Source organism: Amborella trichopoda, chromosome 5 (assembly GCF_054954075.1).
Source record: "Amborella trichopoda isolate Santa Cruz 75 chromosome 5, AtrichopodaSantaCruz75HAP2 v2.0, whole genome shotgun sequence".
In the NCBI taxonomy this organism is placed as follows: Eukaryota; Viridiplantae; Streptophyta; class Magnoliopsida; order Amborellales; family Amborellaceae; genus Amborella; species Amborella trichopoda.
Window position 1 is genome coordinate 37,297,798 of NC_142340.1, and position 14,180 is coordinate 37,311,977.

A 14,180-nucleotide genomic window follows, 5' to 3' on the forward strand; every position below is an offset into this window, starting at 1 on the left:
CGGTCCACAAAATGTATTACAAGATTCAGTATATCCAAGGCTTAAAATCTATTTTTTTATTATGTTCATACATCTTCATGTCAAGATGATTGATTTTAGGATTTTTATGCATCTAAACAACCTCTTATTATAAAACTTTTAGGTGTACCTTACTTTGATTGTTTAGAGTCTCACCCTTATATAAATTTTTTCCATTTAAGAAAGGGTGCGGTTTGTATAGATCCTAGGCTTTGAACCATCATATTAGAGCCTGCCTTCAAATAGTTTCGAGAAATGTGGTCTCAATATTGGAAATCTATGTCATACCCTTAAAATGTATTTTCATCTTTATTTATAAAGGTTAAAGCTTCAAAATTAGTGTAGATAGACAAATCTATGAGAACTTGAAAATCTTGAAAATTGACGGTCCAAAAATACATTACAAAATACACTATTTCCAAAACTTGAAATCCATTTTTCTCTCGTGTCCATGCATCTTAATGTCGAGATGATCAATTTGAGGATATTTGGGCATGAAAACAACCTCTTCTAGTGAAAATTTTGAGGTAGATTCTTATTTGATTGTTTAGAGCCTCGCCTTTATATAAACGTTTCCCTTTAAGAAATACTTGTACGTGTGGATACACTCTAATATAACCCTTTACAAATACTTTAAAAATAAATCATCATAAGTAAATAATGTAGTTGTCTACTTAACACAATCTACCTCCTTTATCCCGCTTGAGATGAGTCAAATGAAAGTTGTCATCACCCTTCTTAGGTTAAAATATTTTAAAAATAAATATTAACATCGATTTTTCAAAAATTTAGAAAATGTGGGAAAAGTTCAGAGAATAATTTTGGAAAATTTTAATGAGGAGATGAGAGCTAGATTTTTTTAAAAAAACAAAAGAAGAAAAAGAAAGTTTTTATAAGGCTTAGGTTTTATGAAAATAAAATAAAACCTCACATCGAATCCTCTTCCAAAAAGCACTTTTCGTAATAGAAATTTGGCTCTAAAATCAATCCAACATGGATAATAAAATTTGAAACTAAAAAAAATAGCACAAATTTGAAACTCAAAAAATAGAACATATTTTGTTAGTGTAGGAAGGAAGGTCTACTTAATTTATTATAATATATATTACTTTTAGAGCATAAATTTCTATTTTATTTTTCACAATTATAATGTTGAAGGTGAGATGATCGATATAAAGATTTTTCAGGCCAAATTGAAATTTTCGATGACTTACGAAGTGAGACTTTACTTATTTTGATAGAGATGTAGCCATTTTTCCAAAAAAAAAAGAAACGCCGTCTTGGTTTCTGTGAAAAAGGAGAGCCTTGGATTTGAAGCTAGTATGAGGGGGCTTACGTGGGCCACATATTGTGTGACCCATTTTTCTCCCAGTGTAAAGCACCATTTTTCGCCCTTTATCGAGAAAAGGAGAGGAATGAGGTTTTGATTCGGTAGAGAGAGAGAGGGTTTTGATTTAGAGAGAGAGGAATTCTGATTAGCAGAGGGAGGGAGAGGAAGTTTTGATTTATTAAACAAGTGAAAAAATTCAAGGGTATATATTGAATTCACATGAATGTAGAGAGAGAAGTTTTTTGAGTAACAAATATAGAGAGAGAGAAGTTAACACTATTTGGAGAGGGAACAAATACATAGGTAGGCAATTGCATACTACCTTCTTCACACTGGTGGGAAACCATGTTTCTTCCAAGGGTAAACTGTTATCTTACTCTCTCTCTCTCTCTCTCTCTGTTAATGATTCCTTCCCTGTATCATATTGGCATTTCGACTTGTGTTTCTCACTCTTATTCTATGTTTCAGCCTTTCAGATCAGCTGTGTTTGGAATATATGGCTACTTGTCCTTCACCAAAGCCAGTTTTGAGTGAGTTCTTCACTACCCATCATTTTTCTCTCTTTAATTTCCTCCATTTTATTTCTGGTTCTTTGGTGAAGCCGGTTTTGAGTGAGTTCTTCACTGCGCATCATTTTTCTCCTCTAATTTCCTCCATTTTATGTCTGGTTCTTTGCATAAAATGTCCTCCATTTTATTTATGGTTCTTTGGTGAAGCCGGTTGTGAGTAAGTTCTTCACTACCCATCATTTTTCTCACTCTAATTTCCTCCATTTTATGTCTGGTTCTTTGCATAATTTCCCGAACCAAGGATTTTGGTCTTCCTGTATCTGTATCCGAGATTTGCAATTTGGCAAGTTCTGTATAGTTGGGAACTTCTTGATTTGCTAGAAACTTAGAAATCAGACAAGAAAATTGCAATTCCTACCCATCAAATTGAATTTATTGGTAGTTTTGTTGAAGATTACATATGCGTTCTGTTTGTCCTTAGATGGCTTTTCTTGTGCCTCCTTTTCTTTTTACTTGTTTTGTGAAGTATTTTTTGTTCCAGTTTATGGCTGGAGTTTTATAATGTTCTAAATTGGAATATAATATTTATTGTTTAAATTGGATATTTTCATGGCTTGGTTCTCATCATCTCAACTTAAATTTTATCAACAGTATACGATGCATGTTTTGTGTGTATGTGTGTGTGTGTGTGTGAGAGAGAGAGAGAGAGAGAGAGAGAGAGAACAGGTAAAAACCAAACTTAACTCTGAGAACATAAATCTAAAAAGAAAAAGAAGCAACATTTTCAACTTGAGTAATGATCTTATAGGACACTTCCCCACCCATGTGTGTAGGACCCCAAAGGATCACTATTAAAGTTGACACGGATCTCTAGAAAAGTTATCACATGGGTGTAGGACTTGACTTTTCTATAGATCCGTATCAAATGATGATCTTTTGGAGTCCTACACACATGGGTGGGGGAGGGTCTTATAGGATCATTTCTCCGTATTTGGAAATGGAAACAATATCAATGAAATGACCTCTAGAGTGGAATTACTTTATGAGGTAGTCAGTTATATGATTATCCATTTGCCCACCTTTTAGAAGCATTCCATTGCTACGCGTTATGGATTTGGTCAAGGAATGGAGGATGGTAACATACTGTTTGTTTCATTTAGATTTTTTTTGTAGATTTATTTTGGAAATTTTGATGCTTCAGAACATTCATGTCCACACTATTAGATATCATGCTTTTATGTGTGTAAAATTTTAAAATTACTACTGCATTCTAAAGTGATTTTGAATTCTCTTTTCAATTTTCTCTAGGAAAAATTCGAAGAACTTTAATGAGGAGGACATGAAAATAGATATGAAAGGAAAGAACTGCATGGTCACTGGAGCTAATTCTGGCATTGGTTATGCCACTACTGAAGGTCTCGCTTCACGGTATTGAATTTCTTGATAATTATGCATTTTGCAGCATTTTATGTTCCATTACCACTTTGAGTTGAATATGCTTTATACAAAAGTTTTCACTTCTTGTCTCTTTCTTATATAAAGAGCATAATAAACTTCACTTGGGGCCACTTGTATATTTAATAGCTTTTAATGCAGTTAAGGGGGACTTACCCTTTTAAATGATTTTATCAGTCTCACATTGAGTTTTTGTTTTACCCTTTCCGGAACCATGCATTCAACTTAGATTTTCCTTTCAACTTTTTCAGTGGTGCGACTGTCTACATGGTTTGTCGTAGTAAGGATAAAGGAGAAGCTGCCCGGTCTGAAATCCAATCAAAGACTAATAATTCTAATGTGCATCTTGAGGTATGCTTTGTCAACTTCAAGTGTCTATTTTCATTCTTTTTCATTGTAAATGCATGTTCCCTTTTTGTTGTTGTTGTTGTGCTATTTGGAAGATTATTAAGCCAAGAGGTTTGTTTCTTTTTTACCAATTGAATCAACTTTTAACAATTTTTACAGATTTGTGATCTCTCCTCTGTAAGTGATATCAAATCATTTGCATCAACGTTTTCTTCAAAGAATCAGCCACTTCATGTCCTGGTAATATGTTTTCCTTGCATAATTCATTAAGAAATGGATATATGTTCTATAACTATCATTAGGGAAATGACCTTGTGAGACCCTCCCACATCCATGTGTATAGGACCCCAAAGGATCACCACTAAACTTGGCACAGATCTTTAGAAAAGTCAAGTCCCACACGCATGTGATAACTTTTCTAGAGATCTATGCCAAATTTAATGGTGATCCTTTGGGGTCCTATACACATGGGTGTGGGAGGGTCTCATAGGATCATTACTCCTATCATTATTGTTATTGTTTATTTTATTTTGAGATTGTTAACTGTTTAGATGTTCACCATGAATAGTGTCGTTATTGTGTATTGTTTTGTGGTAATTGAGAGTTTTTTTTATTTATTTTTATTTGTATTTTTTATTTTTTTATGTAATCATTGTGTTCTTGCCATTAAGAACCAAAACAGATCTAAGTAATTTTCTTGTAAACTTTGATGAAGATGCAATAATTTAAAGGGCTCTGTAATTGAACATAGAGCATTGCTTTATATACGCATGGTTTACTAAAGATATGAAACGATTCCCTTGTTTCTGGCCTTGGCCACTTCTCTTCTTCAGCACCCTACTATTTTTATTCCATTTCACTTGGAAAATGATGTGTGGGAGATGTATTGTATAATATGATTAGTTTTCTGAAAGATGGCGATTGGCACTAACCATCTTTAATAATTTAGAACACGAGGAAAGGGATTTTATTTTTTACCATGATGCTCTGATCGAAATCATGTTCAGATAAATGCTATCACTTAGTTGTGCATAGTTATGATTACCTAAATGTTAGTTTTGCTTGACTAAATAAGACGTTTCTAATCATCTCACTTTTTTTGGAAGTTTTATGACCACTTTATTTTGGGAAATAGAGAAGTCGTTTAAAATTCATCAATCCAGATCTGGAATCGCCCAAGAATGTTCCCTTGGGCTGAATCAACCAGTTCATTTACTTTGTAAAATACAACACATAACTTTTGACACAAAACATGGATTGCTTTTCTGGTCAACCTGAATGACTTTTTCTGTATGGGTCCAAGGTTCGAACCTCTTGGGCTGCACACATGTTTTAGTATATATTGTATTATATGGTATATATAACATACTATATTATCTTTAATAAATGGTTTCTAAGGTTTTGTTTAAACGTTATAAAAACTGAAGAGATTGAACCATTGATCTTGCTGTTGGTACTGCAAAGTCTAATCAGTAAAACGATGCATATTATTTGTTAAAATTCCTATGTTATATATTGTCATATCTATTTTCTTGCGTTTTGTTTTTTTGTTTTTTAATTTGCCAGATCACCGATCCAGCGATTTGGATATAGGATCAGTGGGTGAACGATCCACCCCAACGATCCGTTTTCTTTAAATACTATTGTGAACAAAAAATAGAAAGAAAGCCTCACACAAAGCAACATGCTTAGACTATGATATCTACTTCCAACCTATTTATACTAGCTTTCTTTAAGCATGTTCTTGAACCAGCATACCACTTAAGTCCTCAGTTTTCTAGTATAATTATGCTAAATATTCAATAATCAGTTCGCTATTCCTTTATCATAGGACCTGTCTAGTTAAACCTCTCGAAACTGGAGAACATGATGAAGTATATGATGTACTATGCCGTGATTATATCTGTTAATCTGAGCATCATTACTTGCTGGTTCATGGATGTATACTAAAAATGCCATACTCTTTAGGAAATGTCTAGGCTTCCCTAGCTATACTTAGATATCCTTAATCTCTAAACAAAACCTTCTGCACTTTTTATCTACTAATTCATACCAGTTAAATCTCTGTTAAACATTATCAAAATTGCCACCTTGAAAATAAAAAAAATAAAATGAAAATAAAATTCCAGTATCACTAGGTTTTAACTTTCAGCCATCATTTTCTTTTCAAATAAGAATTATGTTAGTTTTTAGATGTTAAGTCTTTTCTGGTGTAAAAAGAACCTATACATACATTTTAGTAATCAAGAAGTGGTCTCATACTTCAGCGGGCAAGCGCCTGCCAATGATAAAGAATTTCCTTACATTTTCAGGCATTTATAAACAGATCCAATATGAACAGGGGTGAGTTCGAATGAATTATTTAGATAAGGATAGTCAAACCTGGCTAAACTTTCTGTTCATCATGCCATAATCAATTAACCTTTTTTGGATAGTATCAAATTGCTTTGCCATAGGTTACAAGGTCATTTCTGAATTCAAATGGAGTATGAAAGCCAGTTAAATGCCCTTATCCTTTACAAGAAGTTCCTGTTATTAATAGTTGAAATGGCTGATTCATAGAGATTGCTCTTTTCTCTTCTATTATTGAAAATTAACTTTTTCATGGCTGACATTGGGAATTCATGGAGCTCACACAACATTTTCATAAACTTAGCAATCCTTCTGAAGTGCTGAGCTTATGCGAAGAGTATTTGATCTTCATGAATTTTCTCTTTGTCAGCAGCGAAAATAGTGTAAGCATTCCTCCGTGATGCATGTTTTTGTTATTTTCCTTTGATATTAATAAATTTCCTTCAAACTGTTGATCTTTTTCTGATTTAATATGGAACCAAACTCCCAAAAGGATTCGGAGAAAATGGAACTTAATTTGTTCTGATTCATGTCAAGAATGCTGTTTCTATCTTATACAGGTCAACAATGCAGGCTTAGTCGAGAACAACCGTGTCACTACTAAAGATGGGTGTGTGGCTTTATATCTGTTATTTGTAACTTTCATATCCACATATGATTCTCAATTTATTAAGGCACTGTGGAGTCTCTCTCTCTCTCTAAAATCTGTAAATTAAACAGCCACTTGTTCTTTAATACCATGACAACTTGTTGTCTCATGTTTGTTTTAGATTGGAGTTGAACTTTGCTGTGAATGTGTTGGGGACCTATGCCATAACCGAATTGATGCTACCAATACTAGAAAAAGCAGCCCCAGATGCCAAAGTTATCACTGTCTCCTCAGGAGGAATGTACACAGAGCCCTTGACCAAGGATTTGCAGGTGATTTCTTCCGTTTTCAATTGTAACTTCTATAAAGGTCAATTATTACATTCAAAGGCTTACTTATGTCAAATATTTCATGGAAACTGGTTAATTTTCCTCCAGGCTGTCAGTTTGACTGTTCTTAACTTTAATATTTCATATCTTTTCTTATGATCGTTGTTCTACTTTGTACAATCCCTATTTGCACAAACTGGTAGATAAGTTTGGTCTCTATAAAGAGTCAGGAGCACATTATTTGTTCATTAGAATCTGACTAAAATTATCTATTACTTGCAGTACAGTGAAAGCAACTTTAGTGGTTTACAACAGTATGGTCGAAACAAGCGAATCCAGGTGAGAAATTTAAAAACTCTCTCTTTCATGTGAGGAGGATTATTAACTGGGCTATATAGCTGCATCTAACGTATGCATGCATAGCTTCATAGTGTATTCTATTAGGCTGCACACGCACATGCACACGCACACATACAAAGACATACACACTACTAGTTGACTGGCAGAGAACTAATCATGACTAAAAGTATGATTTTCTATTTTAGTAACCATTGAACTCTTTAGTGAGTATTATATGTTATTTTTGGCGTATTTATATCCCCAAGGCGAATTAGGAGACCCAGGTGACTAATCTATTTTAGTAACCATTGAACTTTTTAGTGAGTGTTATACGTCATTTTTGACGTACTTGTAACCCCGAGGCGAATGAAACGAATTTTGAGGTCGAAAATGACATACTTTCTGGTCTCCGGAATCTCATTTTTCGAGGACTTCCTAAAATTGGAATAAGCTCAAATAAAGACTAAAATAGACAAAATTTATTGCAAAATGATCGTGATAGTATCCATGTCAATTTGTGATCAAAATGAAAGCTTGGAACGTCATAGATCGTGCCGGATTGGTGGTCGAAGAATCACAAGTTTATGGAACTTAGTCGGATTTTGGGTTCTTTCTAAAAAATCCGATTCAAGATGATCAAAGGGCATCAAAACGTGCGCAAAAGTTCAAGCATCTATTCTATGATGATTGATCGCTCGAATTACCACCGTAAACGTCCGAAAAAGTTCCCGAGGCCTAGCAATGGCAAGAGGCCCCTCATGGAGGGATGGTTTTGTCATTTGTTGAAAAGTTTTTAGGGGTATTTTAGTCATTTGATCCAGAAAGGGATTAATGTTTTAATTCATAAAATATGTATTTTTTGACAATTTTGGGTGTTTATGAGCAGTCTACCCTTGTTTAGTGGTTGCTCTATATAAGCAAACCCAAGTCATTTGTAATAGGACTTTTGAAAAACTCTTGGTCATTTGTAATCTCTCTTGAGAAATTGAAGTAACAATTTTAGGCGTTTTTAAGCATTCTCCCCTTGTTTAGTGGTTGCTCTATATGAGGAAACTCAAGTCATTTGTCGTAGAACTCTTGAAAAACTCTTGGTCATTTGTAATCTCTCTTGAGAATTGAGTAAATTCTTGAGTCTTTAGCTTCTTGCTTATTATTTGGTTTTCTTTTCAAGTTCAAGGCTCAAGATGGGAGGAGAGAAACATTTCTAGAGAGAGAAAATACCCCTAAAGCACCATACAACTTAGCCTATCCTATACACCTTAGTTCCCCTACACCTTACTCTACACCATACACCATAGAGTACCGTACACCTTAACCTATCCCTTCCATTATATACCATAGTGCACCATACACCTTATCTTATCCCTTACACCTTAACCTACACCCTATTCTGTAATACACCATACACCATAGTACACCACACCTTAATCTACTCTACACATCTTAGTTACCCTGCACTTACCCTATACACTTTAGTTCCCATACACCACACCTAAATCCAACTTACCTAAACCATATACATAAGCCTTGGGCCCTAGTCTTGACCCACCAAGCCCAAGGCCTCTCTCTGTCATGTGCATGCAAAGGGACCCATGGATGCGTACCTAGGCTCGAGCTCAGCCTAGGTTCACTCTCTCCATTTTTCTTTCTCCTTTTTGTTCTCTTTCTTTTCTTTCTTTCTCTTCCTTTCTCTTCTTTCTCTCTCTTCTTCTATCTTTCTTTCTCTCTTTTCTCTCTCCTCTCTCTCTCTCTCTCTCTCTCTCTTGCTCGGACCTAGGGTGGGTCCAAGCACCCCCCCTCTCTTTCTTTCTTGCTTTCTCTTTTCCTCTCTCTCTCTCTCTCTCATCCACAAACTTCCGTACCCGCTCCTAGGGCGGGCCCAACACTCTTTTCCCTTTTCTTCTCTCCTTTCTCTTCCTTACCCTCACCCCTCTTCCTCCATCCGCCCCTCACTTTTGGCTCTCCATCCACCCCTCATTTCCCGTCCTCCATCCACCCTCTTCTCATCTAACCCTCATCTGCCCCTCTCATGTTTGACCTCCATCCACCCTACTCTCTCTCACACATCTCCATCTGCCCTCTCTCTCATATACTTCCATCCGCCCTACTTTCCTTCACATACCTCCATCCGCCCTACTTTCCTTCACATACCTTCATCCGCCTTACTCTCTCCCATATCCCTATCCGCCTTACTCTCTCGCACACACCTCCATCTGCCCTACTTTCCTTTAGATACCTCCATCCGCCCTACTTTCTCCCATATCCCCCATCTGCTCTACTCTCTCACTCATCTCTCCATCCGCCCCACCCTCTCACATATCTCCATTCGCCCCTCTCTAGCCTGCCTCTCTCTCTCTTGTTCTATCCTCTCCATCCACCCCTCTATAGCGTACCCCTCTCTTTCTCGTTCTATATTCTCCATCCGCCCTTCTCTAGCCTACCCCTCTCTCTCTCGTTCTATCTTCTTCATTCACCCCTCTCTAGCTTATCCCTCTCTCTCTCGTTCTATTTTCTTTGTCCACCCCACTCTTTTACCCCTCTCATACTCCCCATCCATCTTACTCTAATACCCCTATCCGCTCTTCATCCTCCTTTATCTCCTCTACTATCACATCTCCCCTTACAGTCCAAACTTGCACCATAGGCGAGTCTATCATCCCTTGATATCTCACTTTCTCTCATTTTAAACACTCTCTATTCTCTCTAACTCACTTTAATTTATCACCCATTTTACTTTGCTTTTATTTCATCATCTCTTTATTTCTCTCTTTGCTTGTTGCTTCTTTTACTTCTTGAGCACTTGACTCAGGTCATCCTAAGATAGTGTCCTAGGGTTCTACCTCTTCGTTTGCTACTCTAACCACCATTTCGTATAGTGAAGTCGAATCGTAAGAGACGTTGATTCTCTTACACTCGGGTTGGGGTCATCTTGAGTCATCTTTCTTTAGAGTTCTGACCATTTCGTTACTTTAACCACCAAGTCAAATAATGTTTGGTTCATAAGAAGCTTCTTTCTCTTCCACTCTCTTCTCTCATTTGTTTACTTTCAGGGGGCTCTTTGGTTTAATGACATAGTTATAGGCTCAGTCTTAAAACTCCACTTTTCAAATCCTTCGAGCCTAGTGCTTTCCTTATCTCGGGTAATGCCTTTTAGGAGAAGTTACACTGGGAGGCTGCCCAATTCTCGTTGGGTTATCTCTGCACTTATCTTTTTCACTTTCATCTTCTTCTTCTTCTCACTTCTAAACTAATTTTTCATCAAGTTCTTATTCTTATTCTTTTCTCTCCTTCCTCTCTTTCTTTGCTTTAACCACTCTACCCCCAAAACTAGAGCCATTCACCCATACATCTGAGAGGAGGTACATATTTAGATTTCATTAGCAATCTTCAAGAAAGAATCCAGGCGAAGTGTTGAGTTTCGAGAGGGGCCGTATCTAAACCGTGTTGTTGGACAGCCAGAGGGCTTTCGTTCATTTGATCTAAGAGGGCAATAGCCCAGGCTTATCCTACGAATCAAAACCGCGGTGAGGTAGGTGCTCGAGTCCATCTCTTCATGGCATTAAAATCCTCTTATAGTTGGACATACCTATCCGCACATGATACACGAGTCGCACACGCGCTAGTGAGGTCAAGGCTGTTGTTCGAGAGGAGGTCTATCGGACCCAGGTCCCCGAGGGAACCCGGGCAAGACTGATCTAGCCCGACCAGTGAGTTGTTTAATCCACACCATTTCCGAAGCAACTGCTGCAAGTAACTAGAAAGTCACTAAGAAATCGCCTGTTTTGCCCTAGTTCTTGATAAATATAACCAGGAAACACTTAGTCCATTCGTACAGTATTTATGTTGTGCAACTATAGAATGAACTGATCATCCTTTTATCCTCAGGTTGCGCTGACAGAAAAGTGGGCTGATATACATAAAGATAAAGGCATCGGATTCTACTCAATGCATCCGGGTTGGGCTGCGACACCTGGGGTAGAAAAAAGTCTACCCAGTTTCTTTAAAGCGTAAGTTTTCTCCATCATGTAATTTCCTGCATTTCCATCATGTAATTTCCTCTCTCCCAATCATTATTAATATCCCCTCTCTCTCTCTCTCTCTCTATATATATATATATATATATATATATACATATATATATATATATATATATATATATATATACACACCCACGTGCATTAATTTGATCTTGGTGCTTTGGAACTTGCAGCCTTGAAGGAAAGCTTAGATCAAATGTGGAAGGAGCAGACACTGTAGTTTGGCTAGCTCAACAACCAAAGGAGAAACTGAATCCTGGGGCTTTTTATTTTGACCGAGCTGAGGCCCCGAAACACTTGCCTCTTGTCAAAATCACAAATGATCCCATCGTGATGGACTCCATTCTAGACTCTCTTCGTTCAATTAGTCGGATTCCTTGACAAGACGGAACATCGACTGAAATTCGTCAGAAACCAATGGAATGGAATGGAATGGACAATATATTGTTTGTTCCATGATTAGTGATTATTTTGTCAAAGTAAGCTACTAATCTGTAATTAAGATAGTATTGGTGAAAAAACTTTTCGTGTGTTGCTAGCCAGACTCATAACATATCAACATATAACTGCTATATATTGGAGAAATGTATCCTGTACATGCACATGATAAATTCTTTTAATGAAAGGGTAGATGCTAAGGGTGAGTTTGGATTTGCCGAGCAGGTATATTATGGTTACCATTTAGTGTAACTTAAGGCCAAATAAGGTGGCTGTGTGTGTGCGTGTGTTTGCAGTGATTTCAAGACGAATATGATTTTTATAAATGAACATAAATGCTTTGTGAATTGTTTTGGCACTACAAGCCAGAATTAAACACATATGATAGTCAAACCAATCGGGCTCGGGATCGAGCAAATGCTGGATATGAGTGGTTTTGAGGATGCGGAAAGCGAGGATATGATCTACAAAACTACACCCGAACAACTTTAGGCCATCAAAACCTGGATTTCATATCCTTGGGTCCCAAATGACCCATAACCGATCAACAACTCGGTTTATGTTGGAGCACAATCTTTACCTGAGCAGGTTTTGCTAGCCATGATTTCCGAAACTTAAAACTCAGCATTAAAGGAAAAGACATGGAAAAACATTATCAAGCATCTAGAATTGTTTTGAGGTGAATAATAGCACATACCCAACTGCTGATTTCTCATTTTACAACTAAGAGTAACTCCGACTCTTCTTTACCAAAAAGGGTCTTATTGTGTACTTTTTTGGTATATTTGATATTTTCACCCTTTCAAAGTTCTTTTCTTTTATTCCACCCAAGATTCATTTCATTAAGTTTCGTCCTTATAATCCCAAAAAATAAAATATATGTATATTATAAAAAGGAAAATTCATTCAAATACCTACAAGATGAATTATTTAACATTTTTTATTTAATTTCAAAACATCCATTACACATAATTAGATTAAATATAAAAAACGTTCATGGCATATGCGTATTTTGGTGAGCTTTCCTTATTAAAATGAGCATGTCCATTGCATGGCGCTAATTGTCTGTACTCCATAACAATGCTTTTGGAATGGATTTGGTGGGGGCCATCGGTTCCCGAGGGACCACCTGCGCATGCCAAATGGACTTCTCCCAATCGAAAGCTCTTATATAAAGCGGAGTGTAAGTGGGCCAGACCTAGGCCTGGTCCCTTAAGTTTAGTTAGCCTTGATTGCAAGCCCGGCCTGATAAGCCTATTGGAGGGGTTCAGATTTCAAAACCAGTGTTTGAAAAATCGTGTCGGCCTCGAAAACCGGTCATGGGCTGGGTCCATATAACTAGTAAACCGACTAGTCCGGCCTAACCAGGTTGGTCCTGAACGATCCAAAAAGAAAAAAATATGAAGGTATATATAAAACATGACTAAACAAAACACATCTAAATGAAATTGGAAAAAAAAATCTTAAAACTTTGAGGTGTGTTTAAAGGGTATATTTGAAATTTTTCAAAAAAGATGGAAAATTATAAAATAAATATTCATGGCCAGAACACTGTCCAATCTTTACCAAAATGATAAAAAAAAACATTAAAAAATACGTTACAAATAAATTCTTATTTTTTCGAATTTTCTATATTTTTTATTTTTAAGTTTATCTTTTATAAACAAATTACAATAACAATACTAAAAATATATAGAAGACGAAAGAAGTGTGTTAAAAAAAAGAAAAAAAAAAGAGGTTGGAAATGAGCGCATGAGAGGTCCAGAGCGTGACATAACCATTTACTTCGAAGCCTGGTATTGGTGCTGGTTCGGCTAAGAAAGCCAAAGGTTTACCGAGTGACTCTGCTAAAACTGGTGTCACCCAATACTCATACTGAAGGGAAAGGGAGAGGTTCTTCCGGAGTTACAGATAGTAAACGTATGGAATTGGATCATTCTGATGAGCAAATTGATGACCCCTTGGATTACAAGAAAAAAGTGACCCAACCTTGAAGCAGGACTTGGCAGAGACACAAAAGGCGTACCAATTACTGAGAAAGAATCCCATAAAGAAAAACAGATCATAGAGTCGACTTGACAGAGAGACAGATCCGAGAGTTGAAACATGACTTACCAGAATATCGAAACAGAACTTGATAGAAATTGTATGGACTGAGTGAGCAACAGACTCATATTGAAAATCGGCGACAATGATTCAGAGTCAAAAAATAAACACTGATAAGATGAATATGGCCCTGATACCATGTGATGAGTCTCGAGTTTCTCTTTTCTCCAAAAAAAACTTAGTTTCCATTCATTAATATGAATAAACAACAGGTTAGGGCTTCAAGTTCCGTTAGGCCGGCCTAGCCTATTTGTACAATTTTGAACTAAAAACCTTCATATAATTAAGGCTCTTCGAATCTTTTACCGAGGCCTACACCCAGACAACTGA

General features: G+C 36.5%; 1 protein-coding gene across 2 annotated transcripts; it reads left to right on the top strand.

Moving 5' to 3' along the window:
- The first annotated feature begins 1,408 nt into the window (after window positions 1-1,408).
- Window positions 1,409-11,959, top strand: LOC18428409 (NAD(P)-binding Rossmann-fold superfamily protein). Of its 2 annotated transcripts, XM_006837729.4 has the most exons (10): window positions 1,409-1,708; window positions 1,817-1,878; window positions 3,166-3,285; window positions 3,564-3,663; window positions 3,820-3,900; window positions 6,573-6,622; window positions 6,783-6,933; window positions 7,213-7,269; window positions 11,155-11,276; window positions 11,480-11,959. In XM_006837729.4, the coding sequence occupies exons 1-10, from the start codon at window positions 1,694-1,696 to the stop codon at window positions 11,685-11,687; spliced, it is 966 nt and encodes a 321-aa protein (XP_006837792.1). In that variant the 5' UTR covers window positions 1,409-1,693; the 3' UTR covers window positions 11,688-11,959. The 2 variants fall into 2 exon arrangements, with proteins under 2 accessions (XP_006837792.1, XP_020519420.2); XM_020663761.2 differs by having other exon boundaries at window positions 1,627-1,878.
- Window positions 11,960-14,180: the final 2,221 nt, after the last annotated feature.

Coding starts and splice junctions, on each gene's coding strand:
- LOC18428409 (XM_020663761.2), top strand. CDS start 1,694: ATGTTTCTTCCAAGGGTAAACTGTTATCTTACTCTCTCTCTCTCTCTC. Junction 6,934..7,212: donor CCTTGACCAAGGATTTGCAG/GTGATTTCTTCC, acceptor TATTACTTGCAG/TACAGTGAAAGCAACTTTAG. Junction 7,270..11,154: donor GTCGAAACAAGCGAATCCAG/GTGAGAAATTTA, acceptor TTTTATCCTCAG/GTTGCGCTGACAGAAAAGTG.